Source organism: Xiphophorus maculatus, chromosome 16 (genome assembly GCF_002775205.1).
Source record: "Xiphophorus maculatus strain JP 163 A chromosome 16, X_maculatus-5.0-male, whole genome shotgun sequence".
Taxonomy (NCBI): domain Eukaryota; kingdom Metazoa; phylum Chordata; class Actinopteri; order Cyprinodontiformes; family Poeciliidae; genus Xiphophorus; species Xiphophorus maculatus.
The window spans coordinates 4,119,529-4,140,381 of record NC_036458.1 but is presented as its reverse complement, the minus strand read 5'-3'; the positions used below and the strand labels follow the sequence as shown (position 1 = coordinate 4,140,381).

The following is a 20,853-nucleotide window of genomic DNA, read 5'->3' as shown; positions in this document are numbered from 1 at the left end:
AAGTCAATAATTTCTTAATATTGATGAACAATGTACTAGTTCCACTGTCAGATTAGTTTGCTTATAACAAAACATATTTCTGTATTATAAGTGAAATAATCTGGCAGATTATCAATATTAAAGATTATTTACTTAAAAACATTCTTATATGTTGCTCAAAAGTTAATTGTAAGTTAGTTTTGTCTTAATTAAAGTGTACTAAGATATTTGCAGTAGAAACTATAAAAAATACTTGGTCAGATTTTGTGTTTTTGCAGTGCAAAAAGAAGTTATTTGATAGAGTTGGACAAATGTAGTAACAATTTAGATATTAGTGAATAAAATAAGACGTATAAACTCTAAAAATGCTCAAGTAAAGTTTATTACAGATTCTTATTTGTTTAAACCAAACCAGTTTAAGTGATAAATTTAAACACCTGTATGTTTGTTAAACCTCTCCTTAACCCTCTCCTGACTTTGACTAGGCCTCCCCCAACCTCCACCACCACCACACAAACCGCAGGCCAGCGCAGACGCCTCTACAGCGCCGTCCCAGGACGAGTCTTTGTAGCAACGCGGTCCCACTCCGCTCAGGGCGAGCGCGAGATAAGCTTCAGTAAAGGAGACAGGGTCAAAGGTGAAGCTCTTCCACAGTGTGACATCACTTCCTGATCACGAACCTCCATTTGGGAGTTTGTGGTTTTGCATCTCGTCTGTTATGATCACAAATTCACTGAAGAGGGCAGGGATGTGGGATTAAAAAGGTAGGAATGAAGCGGCTACAGTGCCTTGAAGAAGTATTCACACCCTCTGAACTTTACTTCGTCACAATCACTGACATCGAGTTTTACTTATTAATTTTAATAAGTGACACTAGCACCATATTATTTTTATGAATATAAATGTTAAAAATTTGGACTGAAACGAAAAGGTTAGCAAACATTTGTTTAGCTTGAAGCTAAATATTTAGTTAGCAAATAATTTTTTTATCTTCAAAATAAATATTTAGCTGTAAACTACAGATTTTGTTAAACAAAATGTTTAGCATCAAGACAAATAGATTGAAGCTAAATATTTAGTTATCAAACAAATTTTATAAATATTTAGTTAGCAAATAAAATTTTAACTTCAACATTTTTAGCATCAAGACAAATAGATTGAAGCTAAATATTGGCAAATAAAATTTTTAGCTGACAGCTAAATATTTAGTAGGCAAACAAAATTTTTAGCATCAAGACAAATACATTCAAAATAAATATTCAGTTAGGAAACAAAACTTTTTAGCTTCAAGATAAATAGATTCAAGTTAAACATTTATATAGTTAAACATTTCTTTAATTTCAAGGTAAATATTTAGCAAATCTCAGTGAGCTGAAGCTATTTCATAAAGGAAAATGTCTCTAAATATAAGAAGCTAGTAGCCCTAATGTTTGCAGCTTTACCTTTAATGTAGCCAAAAGTGAAAAGGGTGGGAATACTTTTGCTGGCAATGGAGGAAAGGGAGAGCGATAAAGGAGTTTTGATTCAACTAAGCTAATTTAGGGGGAATATGTCCTGTTTTCTGGGTAAACATGAGTTTGTTGAACAGTCTTTAATGAGAGTGTAAGGTCTCCATATATGTTTATATCTAATGTCTGCAGGTATGAATATTTGTGTGTTTGTCAGTGAGTCTAAAGTGTCGCCAGGTATGTATGTCTTGGTGAGTATGTAGGGAGTTTGCATGTCTGTCTGTGTGTTTTTTAATTTTCTGTCTGCATAACCCTGGATGTCTTTTCATTTATGTTCTTGTTTTCTGTGTGAGAGACTAGCTAGAGACTAGTTTGTGTCTGTTGGGTTTTCTGTGTTTGACCTGCTGACTTTTTTCCTCCTAGTGTTGAGTGTCGGCGAGGGCGGCTACTGGGAGGGGACAGTCAGAGGTCGCACGGGATGGTTCCCCTCCGACTGTGTGGAGGAAGTGGTGCTTCGAAGTCAGGACAACCGATCAGGTGAACAAACACATGAGTAAAAATATTGAATATTGTTTAGCCCAACACTAAGAGAAATGTTTGATTAGATTAATTTCACAATTACAGCTGTCTTTTAAATTGTTTTATTTAAACAAAACAATTTATGCTAGCTATGGCTAATTTAGCTTAATAAAGCTAAATTAGCTTTGTTAGCCAGTTTATGCTAATTTAGCTTAACAAAATAACTACATTCAAGCTAAATATTTAGCTTATTGCTAATTATGTAATTAAAAAACAAACTTTTTAGCTACAAGGTAATTAGATTCAAGCTAAATATTTTTGCTTCAAGCTAGTTGAACATCTTGCTTGGAGCTAATTAGTAAATTAGCTATGGCTAAAATAAAATTGTCCCATTCTGAAATCTGATGGTAAAGATTCCCTGCAGAGGCTTTAGTGTTTTAAACTTTTTATTTTTTCTAGCTAAATATTTAGCTTGATTTAGCTTATTTAGCCTTAAACCTAAATATGTAAAGCTAATTATTTATTTCAAGCTAAACATTTAGTCAAAGCTTAATATTTAGTTAGCAAACAAGCTTTTTAGCTTCAAGATAATGGGTTTAAGCTAAATATTTTGCTCAAAGCCAAGGCTAATTTCTTGGTTAGCATTAGATTCAAACTAAATATATGACATGAAGCTATTTAGTAAATTAGATAAATCAAAAAAAAAACCCCGCTGAAAGCAGGTGTTTAGATTTTTTTTTTATTCACACTTTGAATCAAATCATTTTATGTTTCAGAGAGTCGTGGAGAACGAGCCAAAAGGTTGTTCCGCCATTACACTGTGGGATCATATGACAGCTTTGATGCTCCAAGGTAGGAACAAAAAGCTGTTTTTCTCCTTCATGTCTGTAAAAATAATCGAAAACTGCCGTATTACGGAAACTGCTTTTCCAGAAAATTAAGTTTCAGTTGCCGCTGAAAGTCAAGGATGAGTGTCTAGAGTATTTTCAGTACTTTGTTAAAGAGAAAATATAATTTGATTGCTTGCTTTTTGTTGATTTGCATGGATATATTTTGTCTTCTAATCAAGAGGAAAATAACTCAAATTTAGCTCAAGACCAATGTTTATGAAAACCTGGTCAGGTAATTCGAATATTTATTTATTTATTTAGTTATTTATTTATTTTGTAGGTTTTATGTTTTACAATCACATGTGATATCACAACGGTATGAAAAAAACTCTGTATATAAAATCATTTTAACTATTCCATCTTCTCTTTCATCAAAAAATGAGTTTCTAATCTAGAATCTGTTGCCTATTTCTGAAACTAATATCCAGGATGATCAGGTTAAAAGCATTTAAGTCAGTGGTGTCCAAACTGTTTGCCATGAGGTCCAAATTCACAACTTGAAAAATCATTTTTGCTAACCAAAACCTGTTCATGACATTATTTGCACAAAATTATTCTTAAATAATGAGATTTTAGTTTGATCAGTTCAGAATGAGTTGTTTTAGGGCGTCTTGTCACTTCACGTCAGAATAAGCTGTTGCTGGCCACACCTGGCCAACAGTTGTGCAATTATATAACTGTGCAGCTCTGAAAAGCAAAAGTGGAGCCTCCTGCACAATGAACAAGATTGCGGCAAGTGGTTTCTTGATGGTAAGTCAACAACAAAACACTTGTCTTTTCCAGCAGCCATTGTACATCGCATACAGCAGTAAAACCAGCTGACCAAACATGCTGGAGCTCAGCTTGAGTTGCTAGGCGACAGGCCATCAAATGTGACTTAACAATGAGGAGGTTTTTGAAACAACACTACAAAAGAGCCGGGTGTTTTCTGATGGACAAATAATCAGCCGGCTGGTTATTTGTCCATCCATCGGGTAATTTTGCTGTTTTTAAAAGTAGTTTAGACTCTCATGGAAAAACATACAAAATGTGAATTTTTCACATTATGTGAAACAAAATGTGAATTTTTCACATTAGGTCTCCCTTTAATTTGACTCGGTGAAACATACAGAAACCCTGATTATGGTTGGGAGTTGTACAAAATCCTTCAGAGGACCACAAATGGTCCCCGGGCCACACTTTGGACACCCCTGATTTATGAGTTGCACCGTAGTTTTGCCGCTTTTCATAATTATGTCCTGCTGTTGTGACCTGATTGAATTTATCTTGTGTTGTCAACATGCAGTTAATCACTGAGCAGAAATCCTGTAATTACTGATCACACTCTATGTATTATTCATATTTTTCATCATTCAGCTGTTATTTTCCTCCTATCACTCACTTTAAAACTCTGATATATTAACATCAACAACCTGCAGATTTACACATGTATGTTTGAACGCACGCGTCATTCACACATTCATCGATGGAGTTCTTTTGGACTTTAAGGCTGACTCAGATCCGCCCACTTTTATCGTTTCACCTATCTTTCTTTTCATCCGTTCATCCGTTTATGTTTGGCTGAATCTCCGGACCGTTTCTGCTTCCCGCCCTCGCGCTCTAGTCATCGCTGCACTCCGAACCCCCTTGCACTTTTTAATTTTCTTTCTATCACCCTCGCTTCGCCTGCGGTGTCTCCATCTGGAGGTCAGACAGCGGAGGGCGATCGAGAGGCAGAGGAGAGAGAGGAGCTGGGATTGAAGCAGACAGTGGCTTTTGGGGATTGGGATTATTTTCTGGAAAGTTTCTCTGTGGAGGCTGGAGTTGCTGTCGGGAAAATATTGATGAGTGAAAAAAATCATTTTGGTTCTGAACCTCAGTTTGTTCTGATGGAAGGATTTGACTAGACATCTAGAAACTCCTTCTGTCCATCCATCCATCCATCCATACATCCATCCATCCATCCATCCATACATCCATCTGTCCATAAGTTCATCCATCCATAAGTTCATCCGTCCGTCCGTCCATGTGTCCATCCATCATCCATCCATCCATCCATACATCCATCTGTCCATAAGTTCATCCATCCATAAGTTCATCCGTCCGTCCGTCCATGTGTCCATCCATCATCCCTCCATCCATCCATCCGTCCGTCCGTCCGTCCATCCATCCATCCATCCATCCATAAGTTTGTCCATCCATCCGTCCGTCTGTCTGTCCCATAAGTTTTTCCCTTCCTCCCAGGTTCTATATTCAGAGCCTGGCCGTTGCAGTAATATCTACTATAAGTTCATTGTGAACTTTAGTATTTCATTCTGCAGAGATTCATTTCAACCTGCAGACCTCTGAAGGCAAAACCTTTACAGGAAGTTCAGCTCAAACTGTATAAAACTAAATCATCTGTGGTTCCTGGACAGTTCTGGACTAAATTCAGGACTTCTTACTCTTATAATGGATGTTTAAAAGCAGTCCTGACAATGAAAGATTAATCTTTCTGGACTGTTGTGTGTAAATGGTTAAAGACTGGATCCTCTTACGACGGATCCGTTTAGCGAACACCATGTGCGAACACAAACATGTGATCCTGTGGACCTTCTGTCAACATTCGCTCCACCCAGCCCAGCTTTCCCCGTTTCGCTCAATCACAGCGGCGCCGAGCGTGGAGGAAAACAAAACGGCAGAGGCGTGAGAGGAGAGCGGGCGAGAGCCGCGGTTGAAGACAGGAGGGAAGCGAGAGGATGACAGGAACAGAGGGAAAATGGAGGGAGGGAGGGTGAGTTGACGGAGGACGGGTTAAACATACGTGGAAGGAAGCGACGGAGAGATGATGTGAGTGCCACTCGTCTCCCATCTGCATCCAAAGCCTCTGCAGTGCCTCATTCATGCTTTGTTTACGTCAGGCAGCAGGAAGTACTTCATGTTGTTTGAGTACAACAAAGAGATTAGAGGTTACCAACCCAAAACTGTTCTTTAAAACTTTGTTCAATCTATTTTTCTTTAGCTTTTTTCTATTAGCTTTAAAAAATTCTCCAAATTTCTGTGATTATGTGAACGTCTCTCGTCTGTAGTGTTCAAATAATCCTTTCAATAAAACCTGACTTCATCTTCAGCTGTCTGGTGGAAGCTAGGGCTGCAGCTAATGATCATTTGTTTTGCTAATTCAATCAATCAATTAAATTTTATTTGTATAGCATATTTCAGAGGAAAGACTTTAGCCGACTCTCTCACTGCCAGCTAAGGTAGGTTGGTGGAATCAACCAACTCACCCACTCTCTTTTAGTTACCTAGCAACTCAGTCATTCTTTGGTTACCTAGCAACGACCTGTTGAGTAACTTGCACAGCAGCAGTTTACGGTTTCTCCACTTTCTCATGACTGCTTAAAAATACAAAAACAACGGCGTGGAGTGAAAACTGTGGATAAAACGGATATCTAAAAACAAAACACTAATCAATTATCCATCAACTGATATGAAACGCTGATATCGTGACACGTTTTTCAGCCATGTTGTCTAGCACTAATAGATCCCTAAATAAGCAAAGACAGCAAAAGACAGCTGATTTGGGGTTTAGTTACGCTTAATACAGTCCCAATCAATTACCAGTAGGTGTCGCTGATGACATTAGGGTTGGGGAATATGGACTTAAAGTTTTATCACGATAACAATAAACATGCCGATATTTGCTGCTTCTTTTTTGTATAACCGTATGACTGTGACTGTATGACAGCAATTCTAAAAAAACATTCCCATTTGTACAACCCGTCTCATAAAGAAGTGATTTGTCTCCCTAAGTTGCACGTTTATTTTTCTATTTATTGATACTGTCATTGAAAACAGTGGATAAAATAGCAAAGCTAACAATCCTGAGAATACGGACAGTTTTGGGGACTTTTGACATCATTAATTGGAATTATAGTGATGATGTTTAATAAAAAATATTATCCTGATGAGAGACTGTCACAATAAATCAAGTGACATGTAGACCTAACAGAACAAACAGTTCATCAATTAATCACAGGATAAAAATTTATTTATCTTTCTACCAAAAGCTGGATGATAAAAGCACCAGTGTTAAATGTTTATTAGAATTTAAAGTTTATTTACCTTTCAGAATTTGATCTTTTATGTCATTAAAAGAACATAAAAGAAAAATTATATAACATTTTTAATATAAAATTTAAAGCAATTTTATATTATTTTAAAATGGCCTTAAAACAACAATCTTTCATCAGAATAACTTCTAAAAACAATTATGGAGACAGACGTAATGGTATACGATGAGGTCCAGCCCTAACTGCACCTCTGGGTGTAGAAGCCGATGGATGATGGATCTCCAGTGAATTGGAAATCACGTCAAATTGTTTGTGAGCGTGAAAAAGAGGAGGCTGAGGTGTGCTCTGAATGAGTGGTGCTGGAAACCCCTCTGAACCATCTCTGTATCTCTTCTACTTCTTTAAGCCACCGTCTTCCTCTCCTCCTCTTCCTCCTCCTCCTTCCTCTCTCTCTGTGCCGCAGTCGCAGCTAACCATCTCAATCCCTCAGTCTCTCCGATTCCTCCTCCTCCTCTCCGTCTTAAGTATGAAGGGGCTGGGAGAGCTTGGCCCTCTCCCTTTCCCTTCCTCTGTCTCTCTCTTCTCCTCTTCCTCCTCTCGTCCTCCTCCTCCTCTCTCACCGCTCGCGCTCGCCGCTGTCTCGCTGGAAGACGAGAAGGAGAAGGACCAGGAGAAGGAGGAGGAGGAGAGGGAGGGGAGGAAATGGCGATGGGGGCATGCGGCGAGGAGGATGTCTCCCTCTCCCTCTCCCTCTCTTCTTCCTGGCCGTCGCTGGGCCCTGTGAACAGGAGCGTCTGGTTCATTTACAGGTACCTGCCATGGCTTTTCATGCCTCCTCTTCCTCTTCCTCCAGCTGCTGGAGGAAGAGGAGGAGGAAGAGGAAGAGGGGGGATGCATGCATGTAGAAACGGCGGCGGTGCAACATCGACCGGATCGGCAGATGTTGCAGAGCGTGCGCGCAGACAGATGTTTGATCCGGCCGTTCCGTGTGATTCGCTCCGCCAACATGTGAGAGTGTGTCGCGTTTCTCGCGCGCCGCTCTGAACAAATGTCCTCTGGCGGTGCTGCACTGGCTGATGCCTGCTGCTGTTACTGATGTGCTGCCTGATTGCGTGTTTGTTTATGTCAGTGCTGAACCAAAGTGTGTGCGCCGCATTTGCTACCATCCTGCAAAAAAAATAAAAAAGATGATTTTTAAAAAAAAATTTTAAGGTAATTTCTCCAGCTGCTGTCATGTCACAGAAGAACATGCAACACCTGAAACTTGGGTCTGGTTTGATGCGTGGTGTGTTGTTTTCGTGTGGGTGTGTGTGTGTGTGTGTGGGCGTGTGTGTCAGACGTCTCCAGCTTTCAGTGAGGGAGTTTTAGCGATGCGGCATGCGTGACAAGTTCCAGCATCTTTCTGACTTCTCTATGGAAGCCTGCTCAGGCCCAAACTGTCCAATCTGTGTTTGCTTTTACAAAATTAAAACATTATGTCCCGTTGAGAGTTTGGTACTAACTAGTTACTTTTACTTGAGTAACTTTTTGGAATTTTTTAAAACATTTTTAGTACACTGCAAAAATACAAAATAATACCAAGTTCTTTTTATCTTCTTTGTACTGCAATTATCTTCTTTTTTTGAAGTATTACAAAACTAACTTATTTCTGTGTAATATAGGAACTTCTTTTGTGTCAATAATTCCTAACTATTGATGAAAAAGTACTAGTTGCATTGGTAGATTATTTCACTTATAATATGGAAATAATCTAAGTGAAATAATTTGCAAATGGAAGTAATACTTTTTCATCGATGTTAAATTACTGACTTAAAGCAAAGCTCTTGTATCTTGCATACGTTACTTATCAGTTAGTTTTGTCTCATTTCAAGTTTAGTAAGATATTTGCACTAGAAACCAATCAAAAAATACTTTTTGGACTGGAATGTAAAGTTTTTCTTTACACGAGTAATTTTATTATGCTCTATAGCTACTCTTGCATAAAATTCTGGATACATTGAGTAACAAACAAGTTTAACCAAAAAAAATCACCAGACACAGACACACACCTGCAGTTTTTGTTGTAGTTTTATACGTTTTATATCGAAAGAAACTGAAATTTTTTTCTTTCGCCTGAATTTGTTGATTCATAATTTATATGAATTATTTTCATTTTGGTCTCCAAAATACAAAACTTTCCATGTAACTTTATATTTTGATGATGTAATTTTTAAATATTAAATGATTAATGTTTCAACCAGTTACTCAGTAAATGAGTAGACTTTTCACCAAATACTTTTTTACTCAAGTGATTTCTTGGATGGCTACTTTTTACTTCTACTTAATTAACAATATTTTGAATTAGCTCTACTCTTGAGTAGAGTGTTTTTGTGATTCTACTCCCGGGTCAGTGGTTGTGTCTTCTAAATGTAAAGACAGATGTGGATTTGTTTGCTGTTCCCCAATTTTTGAAGCTAAAACCTTTTTCAAACATGGAGTGTAGTTGCGGTTGTGTTTGACTTGAGAGCTTCAGAAAATTAAACTTAATAAAAAACAATCCGTTTAGAGCAGAAAGTGGTTCTCAAACATTTTCCCACTCTTTTTAAAAGTCATTGTTGAAGTAGCTTTGGTTCAGTCTTCGTTGATACGAGTCTTGATAATATTTTCCTTGCTAAAGTTCCTCCAATCCACCGTATTGTGGGGTAATTGCTTGTCTATGGGGGAATTTTTCTGCCATAATCCAAGAGCGCACATTTTCAGTCTGAAAGCAGGATTTTATGTCTTTTGTTCTCAAAACTTTTAATACTTTTGCTGACATTTTTATTTTGAAAGCAGGACTTTATGTCTTTTTTCTCAAAACTTTTGTAATGCTTGTACTCAAAACTTCTCACGCTCACACTTAGTCTTCTTGTTTCTGGAACAAAAAATACACCGTCGCCTAGCAACCTCTCAGCCAATAGGATGAAAGTGTTGTACTGGGTGCGTTTGTTTCCTTCTGTTATCGATTTTCATTGAGTTAGGAAATAAACTCTTTAATTCAAACTAAATTTAAACTTGTTTAAACAATGAAAATCCTTCTATAAAATTAACATTTTAACAGGAAATGCAACTTTTTGCACATCAACAGTTTTTGTGATTTTAATTTAATAAACACTTGTGTGAAAATATATTCTAATTTACTGAATATGACTGTAAATGTTAACATAAGATGGAGATTATTCATTCAGTACTAACATTAACATAATAACCAGGATGTGGAGGTGTTGACCGCTAACTGGGACATTCATAGCAGGGGCACTCGAAGCTCCGCCCCCTCCAGAGTCACCGCGTTGCTAAGCAACTTATCAAACACTTTACATTCGTACAAATCAGTTGCAGGCTGTGCAACCGATTTGAGGAAGTTGGAGGTATTTCTTGCTTTTATTGTGATTATAGTTCTGAGCATGTTCCAGCCGACTCTAGTTTCATCTTTTTTGTGAAATGCAAACATATTTTGGAACGCTCCTGCTGCGACGCCATATTGGGTATTTTCAAAAGCAACTACTGAGAACAACTTCTGGTTCTCGATTCCTGTCCCTACCAGAAACCCAGTGGAAACTCAGCAGCCCTGGGGAAGCAGAGGACTGAAAGATCTGTTTAGCAAAGTGACACAGACTTTTTTTAAACTCCCATTTGGCCGAGAAGACTTATCCAGTTGGTTGGATCAGCTGATGCCACTTGGTGCCGACGACAGCAGCAGAGGCTGAGTCAGAGTTACGCCGTTTGGATGTGATGCAGCCGCTAAAACAAACAGACTGATTATAAGTGCAGCATTCCCCTTGCAGCGGCCAGCTCATTGTATATTCGGAAGCTGTTTCTGTCAGTGTTTGTTCACACTGTGGGGCACGTGGCAGCCTGTGAGTTACACTCACCAAGCACCGAATGCATCAACACACAGATCTGCTTCACTGTGTCATCTTGCTGAATAACGTATGATGCAGATGGAGGTCTGCTGGTCAGTAAGAAAACACAACGGATTAGTTTGTGTTCTCATTCTGTCAGTCAGGGACGCATCATGTAGTTTTTGTTGTTTTTCAGTCAGATTATTTAAAAGGATTGTTTTTGCTTCTACTTTGTCAGTGTTTTATTGGGAGTTTTATTGGGATCAGCACATTTTGGTGTGAAAAGTGGAAGGAAAACGACACAGGATGTTATGCTTTTAGGGGTGCACCGATTTATTGGCCAGCTGATTTATCGATGCCGATTTCCTTAACTTTGGGAGATCGGTGATCCGCTGATTTTTACATGCGAAGCCGATATTATCCACCTCGGCAAAGGTCTAAAAATCAGCCTCAGTCCTCTGCTCTCCTGTGAGACTGACAGACCGGCCCACCCCATCATGTCTGCACGTTTACAGATAACAATAGTCACCTCAGTGTTGCCAATTCAGCAGCTTTCTTCCTACATTGAGCAACATTTCAGACAAAAACAAAATTGGCAGGTTAGGCTTTTTAAAAGATCGGTAATCGGCAGAAGTGCCTTTTTCTGACTTCTGAAAACAGCTCATTGTACCGGGTTTTATTTAAGGGTATCTGATTGAATCGAAGGTAATGCAGTTGCAAGCCTTTTTTTCCAAGAGTTATATTTATCACTTAAAATTCCAATAAAATACATCAAAGTTATTGGTTTAATGTTCCAAATGTGAAACAAGTTAATTAGCTTACAGACAGACACAGCAGTGTTGAGTAAAGCAGCATTCATCCATATTGATTCATTTTTTAAAATATACTTAAATAATTTAATAATCACATTCGTCTGAATTTATATTAGTAATATTTTTTGGAATATTCTGGCTGTTTTCCTCAGTATTCTGGCTTTAATTCAAATTGAATTCAATTAAAAACTCATTTATTTGTTCAAATAGAAAATTAAAAGTCAGAACCAGAGTTAGGTAGTAACTAGTTACATTTACTTGAGTAACATTTTGGAAAGAAATATTTTTACTATGCTCTACTTTTTACTACTCTTACTTGAGTAAAATTTCTGAATAAAGTACAAACTGGTTTCTAACAAAAATGTACTTAAAATAAGACAAATCTAACTTAAAAGTAACTTTTCAGCAAAAAATAGGATCCTGATTTAAGCAAATAATTCCTTAATATTAATAAAGACGTTTTAGTTCCACTGGCAGATTACATATAGATTATTTCATCTATAATTTTGCCAGCGGAATTTTTCACCAATATTAAGGAATTATTTACATAAAACAAGCTCCTATTTCTTGCTGAAAAAATATTTGTAAGTTAATTTTGCTATTTTAATAAGATATTTGCACTAGAAATAGACAAAAAAATTACTTGATAAGATTGTGTTTTTGCAGTGTGGTTTGACCTCAGCTCAATAATGAACTTAATCGTTCTTCCAATTACATTTTTAGAATGAAAATTAAACGTTTCACTGAGAACATGAAATAAATTCAGTCGCTGCTTGAGAGAGTTTCAGATTTGAGCTGCTGCAGCAGAAATGGACAAAAAGGGGGCAAGAATAACGCAGCTATGGCAGAGACAGAGTGTCTCTCTCAGCTCATAGACAGAATCACACACTTAATAGAGTGAATGAAAAAGATCTCAGAGGAGGAAATGTGATTAGGAGGGAAAACTAACTGATCAGAGAGGAATCAGGACGGAGGAGCAGCCTGGATGGAAACGAGGAAACGAGCGGCCTGAACAGATGGAGTGGGCTGGGACTATTTTGGTGCATGATGGGATTATCGGCATGTGGTTACAGTATGGTATAGCTGATACATATACTGTATATATATATATATATATATATATATATATATATATATATATATATATATATATATATATATATATATATATATATATAAAGTCACTTACTGATTTATATGTTGTTCATTCATAAAAAGAGAAGCACAGCAGATGCTGACATGTAACTGTGAAGTCAATGAAAACTCTATTATATTAAGTTTCAATAAGAGCTGTTATTTATTAAAGTTACTACAAATAAAGCCAAAACTTAATGTCTGATATATTGATTGAGGTTCTTTACAGATTAGAAAAAACATGTCATAGTTTCCCCTGGTGGTTGGTCGGGGCGCTGCAGCAGTCATCCAGCATCCTGCTGTGTTTTTTAGTTAAACGTTTAAAGTTGACAGGAAGTTTGAAAATATCACTAAGGCTACGTTCACACCGCAGCCTAAAGTGACCCAATTATGATTTTTTTTGTGAAATCAGATGTTTTATTTTTGCATGTTTCCAATATATGCTGTATGTGTTCTCCAGTGTGAACTGCAAACGACCTGAAAGTCTCCCGCATGTTCAGTAGAGGGCGCAGTAACATCACACATAGAGAGTGTACTCAGTGTTTACCAACCGCCGTAAAAAACTAGAAGAAGAAGAAGTAGTCCTCAGTGTTTGCAGAAGTAAATGTGGATGCTAACGGTGGAGTATATTTTATGATTCTGAGGTTGTTGTCCAACCAGAGCCAGCACTCTAACAACTTAATCCTCATTGTCGTTCGCCATGGTTATTACTTTTCTTCCCCCTAGATTAGTGAGGTTTGTTGAATATCAATGACGTTCAGGTCACATTAGACAGATTGGATACGTATCAGATTTCCAAGTGAGGAAAAAATCCGATCTGTGTTGTTCAGACTGTCATGAAAAGATCAAGTATAGGTCGCATTAAAGAAAAAAAACGGATTTGTGTCACTTCAGGTTGCAGTGTGAATGCAGTTTAGTTCATTATGTGTTGTAGGAAGACATTATTAACAATATCTAACCACCAACTATAAAGCCTTAAAAAAGGGGCAAACATTTAAAAAACCTAAAATAAATACACAAACGAAGATTATAATACTCCTCAACAGTATTATAAGCCTAGCAGCCCGCCAGGCGTATAATACTCCTCAACAGTATTATAAGCCTGGCCACCCGCCAGGCTTATAACAACTCAGAGATTTTGGCATTAATTTTGCGTGTTTGCAGGAAAAACTGGAATATTTTCTGATTTCCAAAAGTCATACATTAAGGAGAAAAAATTCCATTCCAGTCCAGAGTGTATCCCATTTCTACAGAGGTGATTGTCCTCAGCACAAAGATTCACTCCAGACATCAGGAGCTTGTATGGTGTGACCTCTGGAGGAGGCATTTTATTTTTCCTTTTGCTGAAGAACATTAGCATTGTTTCTGTTGAATAAATTCCCATATCCTTACGCCGGTGACTCTTCCTGGTTTAACAAGAACCAGTCGTTTAGCTCAGTCGTTCGGTTAGCTCCACCTGTAAGCCTGCAGCTCTGCTCTGCTGTCGGTGACTAATAGTTCACCAGGACATCTCTTGGCTCGGCTCAGGACCTGCCCAACTTTCCCCGTGTCCAGTTCTAGCTGTTGCTGCGGCAACAAGCTGTACTGTATATAGCATTTCCTGCCGTCGATTCTGTTAAAAAAAACCAAACTGGCATTCAGGAAAGCATCAACATGTTTTACAGTTTTTCTTTCAGTCTTAAAGCTGCAGCTTGTTGATGTAGTTTAGGCTGAATCAAACTGAGTTATTGTTGTTTTCACAATGCTGTCTTTGGTTTGTCAGATGACTAGAATGAGTAACAAACGCATAAAGAAAAATGCAAACATATAAATAGCAATGTTTTAAATCATAATACAAGTGTTTTTTTTAAGTTATTGTCAGATTTTAGAAGACCTGGAGATGCATCATGCTTCAGTTTACTTTTTACTGTTTATCTAGTTTTCATATCTCTAATAGTTCTGGGAAATTTTAACGAAAAGATGTGTTTCTACTGGTTATAAAAGCTTGATTGTATAAAGATGAACACTTTTTGTTGTGCTTAACTTTTTCAACTATAAGACATTTACTGGTAAGTCTCCATCTGCATTGAACTCAAGTTGGGGGCCACACAAAATCCTTTCAAGGGCCACAAATAGTTCCTTGGACCTCATTTGGGACACGTCTGTTTTTAACCCTCGTTTGTCCTCGCATAGTTGGGTTCTGTTGGAGGTTTTTTCATATTAAATCCAATCACCCAGGCTTCTTCACATTATATTTTACCAACTGCTAAATTGGTTTATTTTGCTATTATATATATTATTATATATATTTTATTATATATTAATTATATATAGCTATTATAATATGTTGTGACTGGATTAATTCAGAGTTCTGTGTTTTACTAGATGAAGTAACTCTGGCACTGCATTTCTAAAAGACTAAACATTTTCCCTAAATGGTTTCATTGAAATCAAAGCTAAATATTTTCCATCACAAAGCTGTTAGAAGTTTAATAGTTCAATAAAAACAGTACAGACGCTGCTTTTCCTCTCAATGTTTTTGGTGGAAAGAAGCAAAGGCATCCATTAAAAATCTGCTTTTTACTTGGAACTTGAACTTGAAGAACTTTCTAATTCTGCATTCCCTTTATTTTCTGTTTTGTAACATTTCTAACCGTCTGACTCATCTCCTCTCTCTGTGATAGCGACTACATAATCAAGGAGAAGACGGTGCTTCTGCAGAAAAAAGACAGCGAGGGATTCGGCTTTGTGCTGCGAGGGGCCAAAGGTAAGAAATCTGAGATGAACTCGGAGTTGTCACACTGATTCATGCTCTGTAATAAAGTCGTTTAACGACCTGATCTTAATATTTCATGGTGTCCCCAGCTCAAACTCCCATTGAAGAGTTTACTCCCACTCCGGCCTTCCCGGCCCTGCAGTATTTGGAGTCGGTGGACGAGGGCGGCGTGGCGTGGAGAGCCGGTCTCAGGATGGGGGATTTCCTCATCGAGGTACAGCAATGATTTAGAACATTCAATAAATACAATCAACATGGGAAGATTAAATGTAACCCGTTATGCTTCCGTAAACAGGTTAGCCTGGGTCTATGGGAGATACAAAACATGTTTTTATATTTATTGTACAAAATTATTTCACTGTGCACAGTTCAGAATGAGCTGTTTTAGAGCCTCGTGTCTCTTTAAATATTTAAAGCTGCTGCTGGCCACGCCCACCCCACCTCCACGTTTACGCTCACTTGTCAAAATGGCTTCAAACAGATGTGCAATAATGCATTCGCACATGTTTGAAAAGCAGATCCTCCTGCACAACCAACAAGAATGCAACAAGTTGCATCTGAATGGTAAGTAAACAACAAAACACTGGTCTTTTCCAGCAGCCATTGTACAGCGCATACAGCAGTAAAACCAGCTGGCTAAATGCACTGGAGCTCAACTGAGGTTGCTAGGAAACGGGCGGAACTGCACTGGGGTTGCTAGGTAACGGGAAGTACCTGCTAATTTGTGACGCTACATCCCGGAGGTTTTTGAAACGGCTCATTTACCAGGCATCAAAAATCATGAAACTATTGCCAAAAACTAACTGTTTTTTTAAGTGCTTGGGTTGTTTTTATAAGCAGTAGAAACCAAAATGGAAGGATAAAAACGTGTGAAATGTGAATTTTTCATTAGTTACTTCATTACGTCTCCTTGCACCTTCCACAAAAGCCTTGGCAGAATGTAATAAAGAACCCACTGAAACCACAGTTTTGAGTTTGATTTCAAGCATTACAGACATTAAATATGAATATATAAACATTAGAGAAATGAAAGAATTTTTTATTTTTACATTTCCACAAATATCAACATCCCATAGAAAATGTTTTCAAACATTTTATTGCAAAACAACTCTGCAAGTAATTTTTTTTTCTTTTAAAAGATGATGTAACTTTTGCAGCCTTAAAGTTTTCTTTAGCTGGACTGAGGGCAAAATGGCTCTTTAAATTATGAAACGGGTGTAAGGACAAACTCTGTCACCAACATTTGTCTGAAGCAAGTTGCACCTTAATATTTCTGTGAAGTTATAATTCTGGCTGGATGTTGGGCCACTCTGACTGGCAGAATTAGTAGGACTCATTTGAACTGATTGGCTTCTTGGCAGGAGCCCAACTTTTAAGCATATGTGGCATACATTTTTAATAGATGAGATACAGGCTTTGAGAAGGCCATTCAGGGAGTCTAATGTTAGCCTGGTTGATCCAGTTCTGATGTTGTCTTGTTGGAAAACCCAACTGTGTCAAAGTTTCAACAATTCAGCTGTTGATTTCGGATTAAGTTAAAGAATTTTAAGCTAATCAGCCTATTTTGTTATTAATGAACCAATGAAATCTGCTCTTTACTAGAGAATCCTGAAGGAGAAGATCCAGAAAAGAGTTCCTTTCTTTAAAAAGGAAAAAATCACATTTGCATATTTTTGTACTTCCATTTGGATTTCTATGTAAAAACAGCCCAGCATCTTAAAATCTACTCAGATGTTTTTGGGCAATAAGTTTTTTTTGGTGTCTGGAAAATGAGCCGTTTCAAAAACCTCTCAATCATAACGTCACAAATCAGCAGTAGCTGTCCCTCAGCTACCAGCTCCAGTGAAGCCCAGCCTGTTACCTAGCAACTCCAGCAGAGTTCCGCCAGTTACCTAGCAACCTCAGCCGAGTTCCAGCATATTTGGTCAGCTGGTTTTATCGCAGTGTATGTGCTGTACAACGGCTGCTGGAAAAAGACAAGTGGTTTGTTGTTGACTTACCATCCAGAAACCACTTGCTGATTTCTTATTGGTTGTGCAGGAGGCTCCACTTCTGCTCACATGTATGACTGTATAATTGTACGTCTGTTTGCAGCCATTTTCAGGTGCGTAGCCAGTAGCAGCTCATTTGGATTTATCATAATAATAATAACCTTTTACTCAACCATATAATAAACCTTGCTGAGATCTATAATATCTTTTTAAGAGGGACCTGGCAAGATAGCAGCACCGTTTACAAATATCAACTTTGACATTCAATCAGAGAAATCCATTTGTTTAGTTTTAAAAGCTTCAAAGCATAAAACAGTAAAAACGGTTAATAAAAATTTAACTATCAAAAGCAATAGTAGTTTAATTTAAAGTGACAAGAGGCCCTAAAACAGCTCATTCTGAACTTAGCAGACTGAAATCTCATTGTCTAAGAATGATTTTGTTAAAAAAAAGTAGCTGTTCTAACCTGTTCAAGGAAGTATGCTGGGTCACCTTTAAGTTTAACTTTGGCCTAGTCAAAGTGACTGAATAGAGGGTTGAAGAATAATTTTGATCTTCATAAAAACTTCGCTCTGTCTGCGCCTCAGGTCAACGGTCAGAACGTCGTGAAGGTCGGCCACCGGCAGGTCGTCAACATGATCCGGCAGGGCGGCAACAGCCTCATGGTGAAGGTTGTCATGGTAACCCGCAACCCCGACATGGAGGAAGGCGCGCGGAAGAAAAGTAAGAGCTACTGCAATCACTCACAATAACCGACAGCTCATCTGGAGCGGCTCGACCAACCACAGCTGCCTTCTCCTCTTTCCAGTCCCTCAGCAGAGCAAGAGGCTGAGCACTCCAGCCATCGCCCTGCGCTCCAAATCAATGACTTCAGAGCTGGAGGAGATGGGTAAGAAACAGGCCCAAATTAGCTTCTTTTTTATTTTTTTGGCAGAAGAAAGCAGGAGGATGGCGGAACATATTGCTATGGAGATGTAGATGAAGAAGACAGGAGCTTTGCTGGTTAGAAACAGACTCAGGTAATGAGGAGGGATGGAGGCAGTGTGAAGACGGAGACGCTGGGAGTGTGAAGAGAACTTGAGCGAGGGATAAATTTAGACGCCAGTTATTTAGTTGCAGGAACAAGACGGAGAAGGCTGGCGTCGGATGATGGTCTCAATGCATTTCGCTGTGTTTTCAGAGGTGCCACAATGTCACTGCCAGCACTCCCGCTACAGGTAACCCCACCCAGAAACGTGTCGCTTTCCACCATGTGTGATCCCCCTCTCACCCCCTGCTTCTTTTAACCTTTAACCTCCTGCACCTCCTGCTCCTCCGCAGCCCTTTAGCGTCTGAGGACGACCAAACAGTCACAACACACACCTGAGGAGAGGCGCCACACTGCAAAAACACAAAATATGACCAAGTATTTAGGTTTAGTTTCTAGTGTAAATATCTCAATACACTTGAAATAAGCAGAGTTGAATAAAGAATCAAAACATTTTACTCAAGTAAGAGTAAAAAGTACCCATTCAAGAAATTACTCAAGTAAGAGTAAAAAAGTATTTGGTAAAAAAGTCTACTCGGGTAATAATTTCAAAAAATTTACATAATTAGATGGACCAAAATATAAATTTAGGTTGACATTTTGGTATTTTAAAGACTGAAATTACAATAATTCATATAAGTAATAGAAAAGTAGTAAAATCAGGCAAAATAAAATGTTTCTAAATCAGTTTATTTCAATAAAAAAACTTATGAAACTTTAACAGAAATTGCAGGTGTGTGTCTGTGTGTGTCTGGTGAAATTTTGGTTAAAACACATTTGTTTTTTATTCAGCGGGTAGAAAATCCAAAGATTTTACTCAAATAAGAGAAGAGATACTTCATAATAAAATTATTCAGGTAAAAGTAACAAGTACAGCGTAATAAAAAAAGATTTATTTTCAAAAACTTACTCAAGTAAATGTAACTAATTACTACTCAACTCTGCTTAAAAACAACATGTAGGAGCTTGTTTTATGTGGCATTTGTTCCATATTATAAGTAGGAATGCACGATATATTGGCACCAATATCAGTATCGGCCAATATTAGTCATTTTTAACATATTGTTATTGAGCCGATATTAACAATCGATATTAGTTTTAATCTTGTTGCTGTCTGTTTCTGGTTCTTTTCTTTCCCAAAGATGTCAAAACAGTTTAGAAATACATACAATATTGGTAAATATTGGTTATCGGCCAAAGCAACAATATTAATATCGGATATTGATATTGGCCCAAATTTTCATATCCTAATTATAAGTTCCACTGGCAGATTATTTCATAATCTTATAACTCTTATAAATCCTATAACTCGTGCTGAATTGATTAATCGGATTAATCATTATTAATCGATTATTGAAGTAATTGTCAACTAATTTAGTAATCGATTAATTATTAACTGGAGTAAAGAGACTCAAAAAAGGAAATTGCTGAAAGAACAACACATACAGAGCTGCAATTAAGCAAAAACTGTACTTTTTGGATTTACGATTAAAATTTTTTTACTGTAGATATCTTCTGATAATTTTAGCTTCACCTGATTCAAAATCTGAAAAAAAAACCTCTTCTATGAAGCACCTATTGCTATTCAATTATTAATTGGTTTATCAATAAAAAGTCAACAGATCAGCCAATCACTGTGTTGATGTTAAGCACATTGATGGTAAAAGCGTTTTATGAACTGCAGATGCATCTTTTGCTGCTAATAATCAAGACCTTTATGTTGTTGCAGCTTAGGATATGACATTTTTATTTTCTTACTTTAAAAAGAAGCTTAAATTAATCTTTTAATTTATTTCTAATATTATGCAAAAAGGCTTAAGTACAAAATCTGCAGTGTGCCAATTTTTATTTATCTGATTAATAGATTAATTGTCAGAATAATCGATTAACCGATAACTAAAATAATTGTTACTTGCTGCCCTACTCATAATTAGCACTTTTTCATCAATATTAAGGAATTATTGACTTAAAACAAGCTCCTATATGTTGCTGAAAAGTTACTGTAAGTTAGTTTTGCCTTATTTCAAGTGTACTGAGATATTTGCACTACAAATTAGACAAAATACTGGGTACGATTTTGTGTTTTTGCAGTGCATTAAGTGTCCAAATTCCTCCTTTTTATTATAATCTTATGTTGAACATGTTTGTTAATTCCTCAGGAAGAAATCCCACCAAGAATAAAATTATTGAGATGAGTAATTTAACTTTGCTCCTGTGTTCCTATGGTAACAGCAGTATCTCTATTTGAGGCAAAAATTGTGGGAGGAGAGTGCAAAGCGAGGGGTCAACGCCCCCACTCGCAGATCATAATGTCTGCCAATGTTTTAATTGTGGATCGCTTGAATCTTCTGGTGTTTACCGCTTCTGCTGGGTGGTTCTGAGCATGCTCAGTGAGCGCCTGATGATT

The 20,853-nt window shown here is 37.5% G+C and overlaps 1 protein-coding gene across 3 annotated transcripts in view; it reads left to right on the top strand.

Moving 5' to 3' along the window:
• The window catches only part of shank1 (SH3 and multiple ankyrin repeat domains 1), an 89,859-nt gene that overhangs the window by 52,983 nt on the left and 16,023 nt on the right, over positions 1-20,853 (top strand). For all 3 annotated transcript variants that reach the window (XM_023349328.1, XM_023349329.1, XM_014472939.2), the window contains exons 13-19: positions 465-616; positions 1,851-1,964; positions 2,723-2,798; positions 15,337-15,419; positions 15,518-15,642; positions 18,007-18,142; positions 18,228-18,308. In XM_023349328.1, the coding sequence (XP_023205096.1) occupies positions 465-616; positions 1,851-1,964; positions 2,723-2,798; positions 15,337-15,419; positions 15,518-15,642; positions 18,007-18,142; positions 18,228-18,308 (767 nt within the window). The remainder of the gene's footprint in view (positions 1-464; positions 617-1,850; positions 1,965-2,722; positions 2,799-15,336; positions 15,420-15,517; positions 15,643-18,006; positions 18,143-18,227; positions 18,309-20,853) is intronic.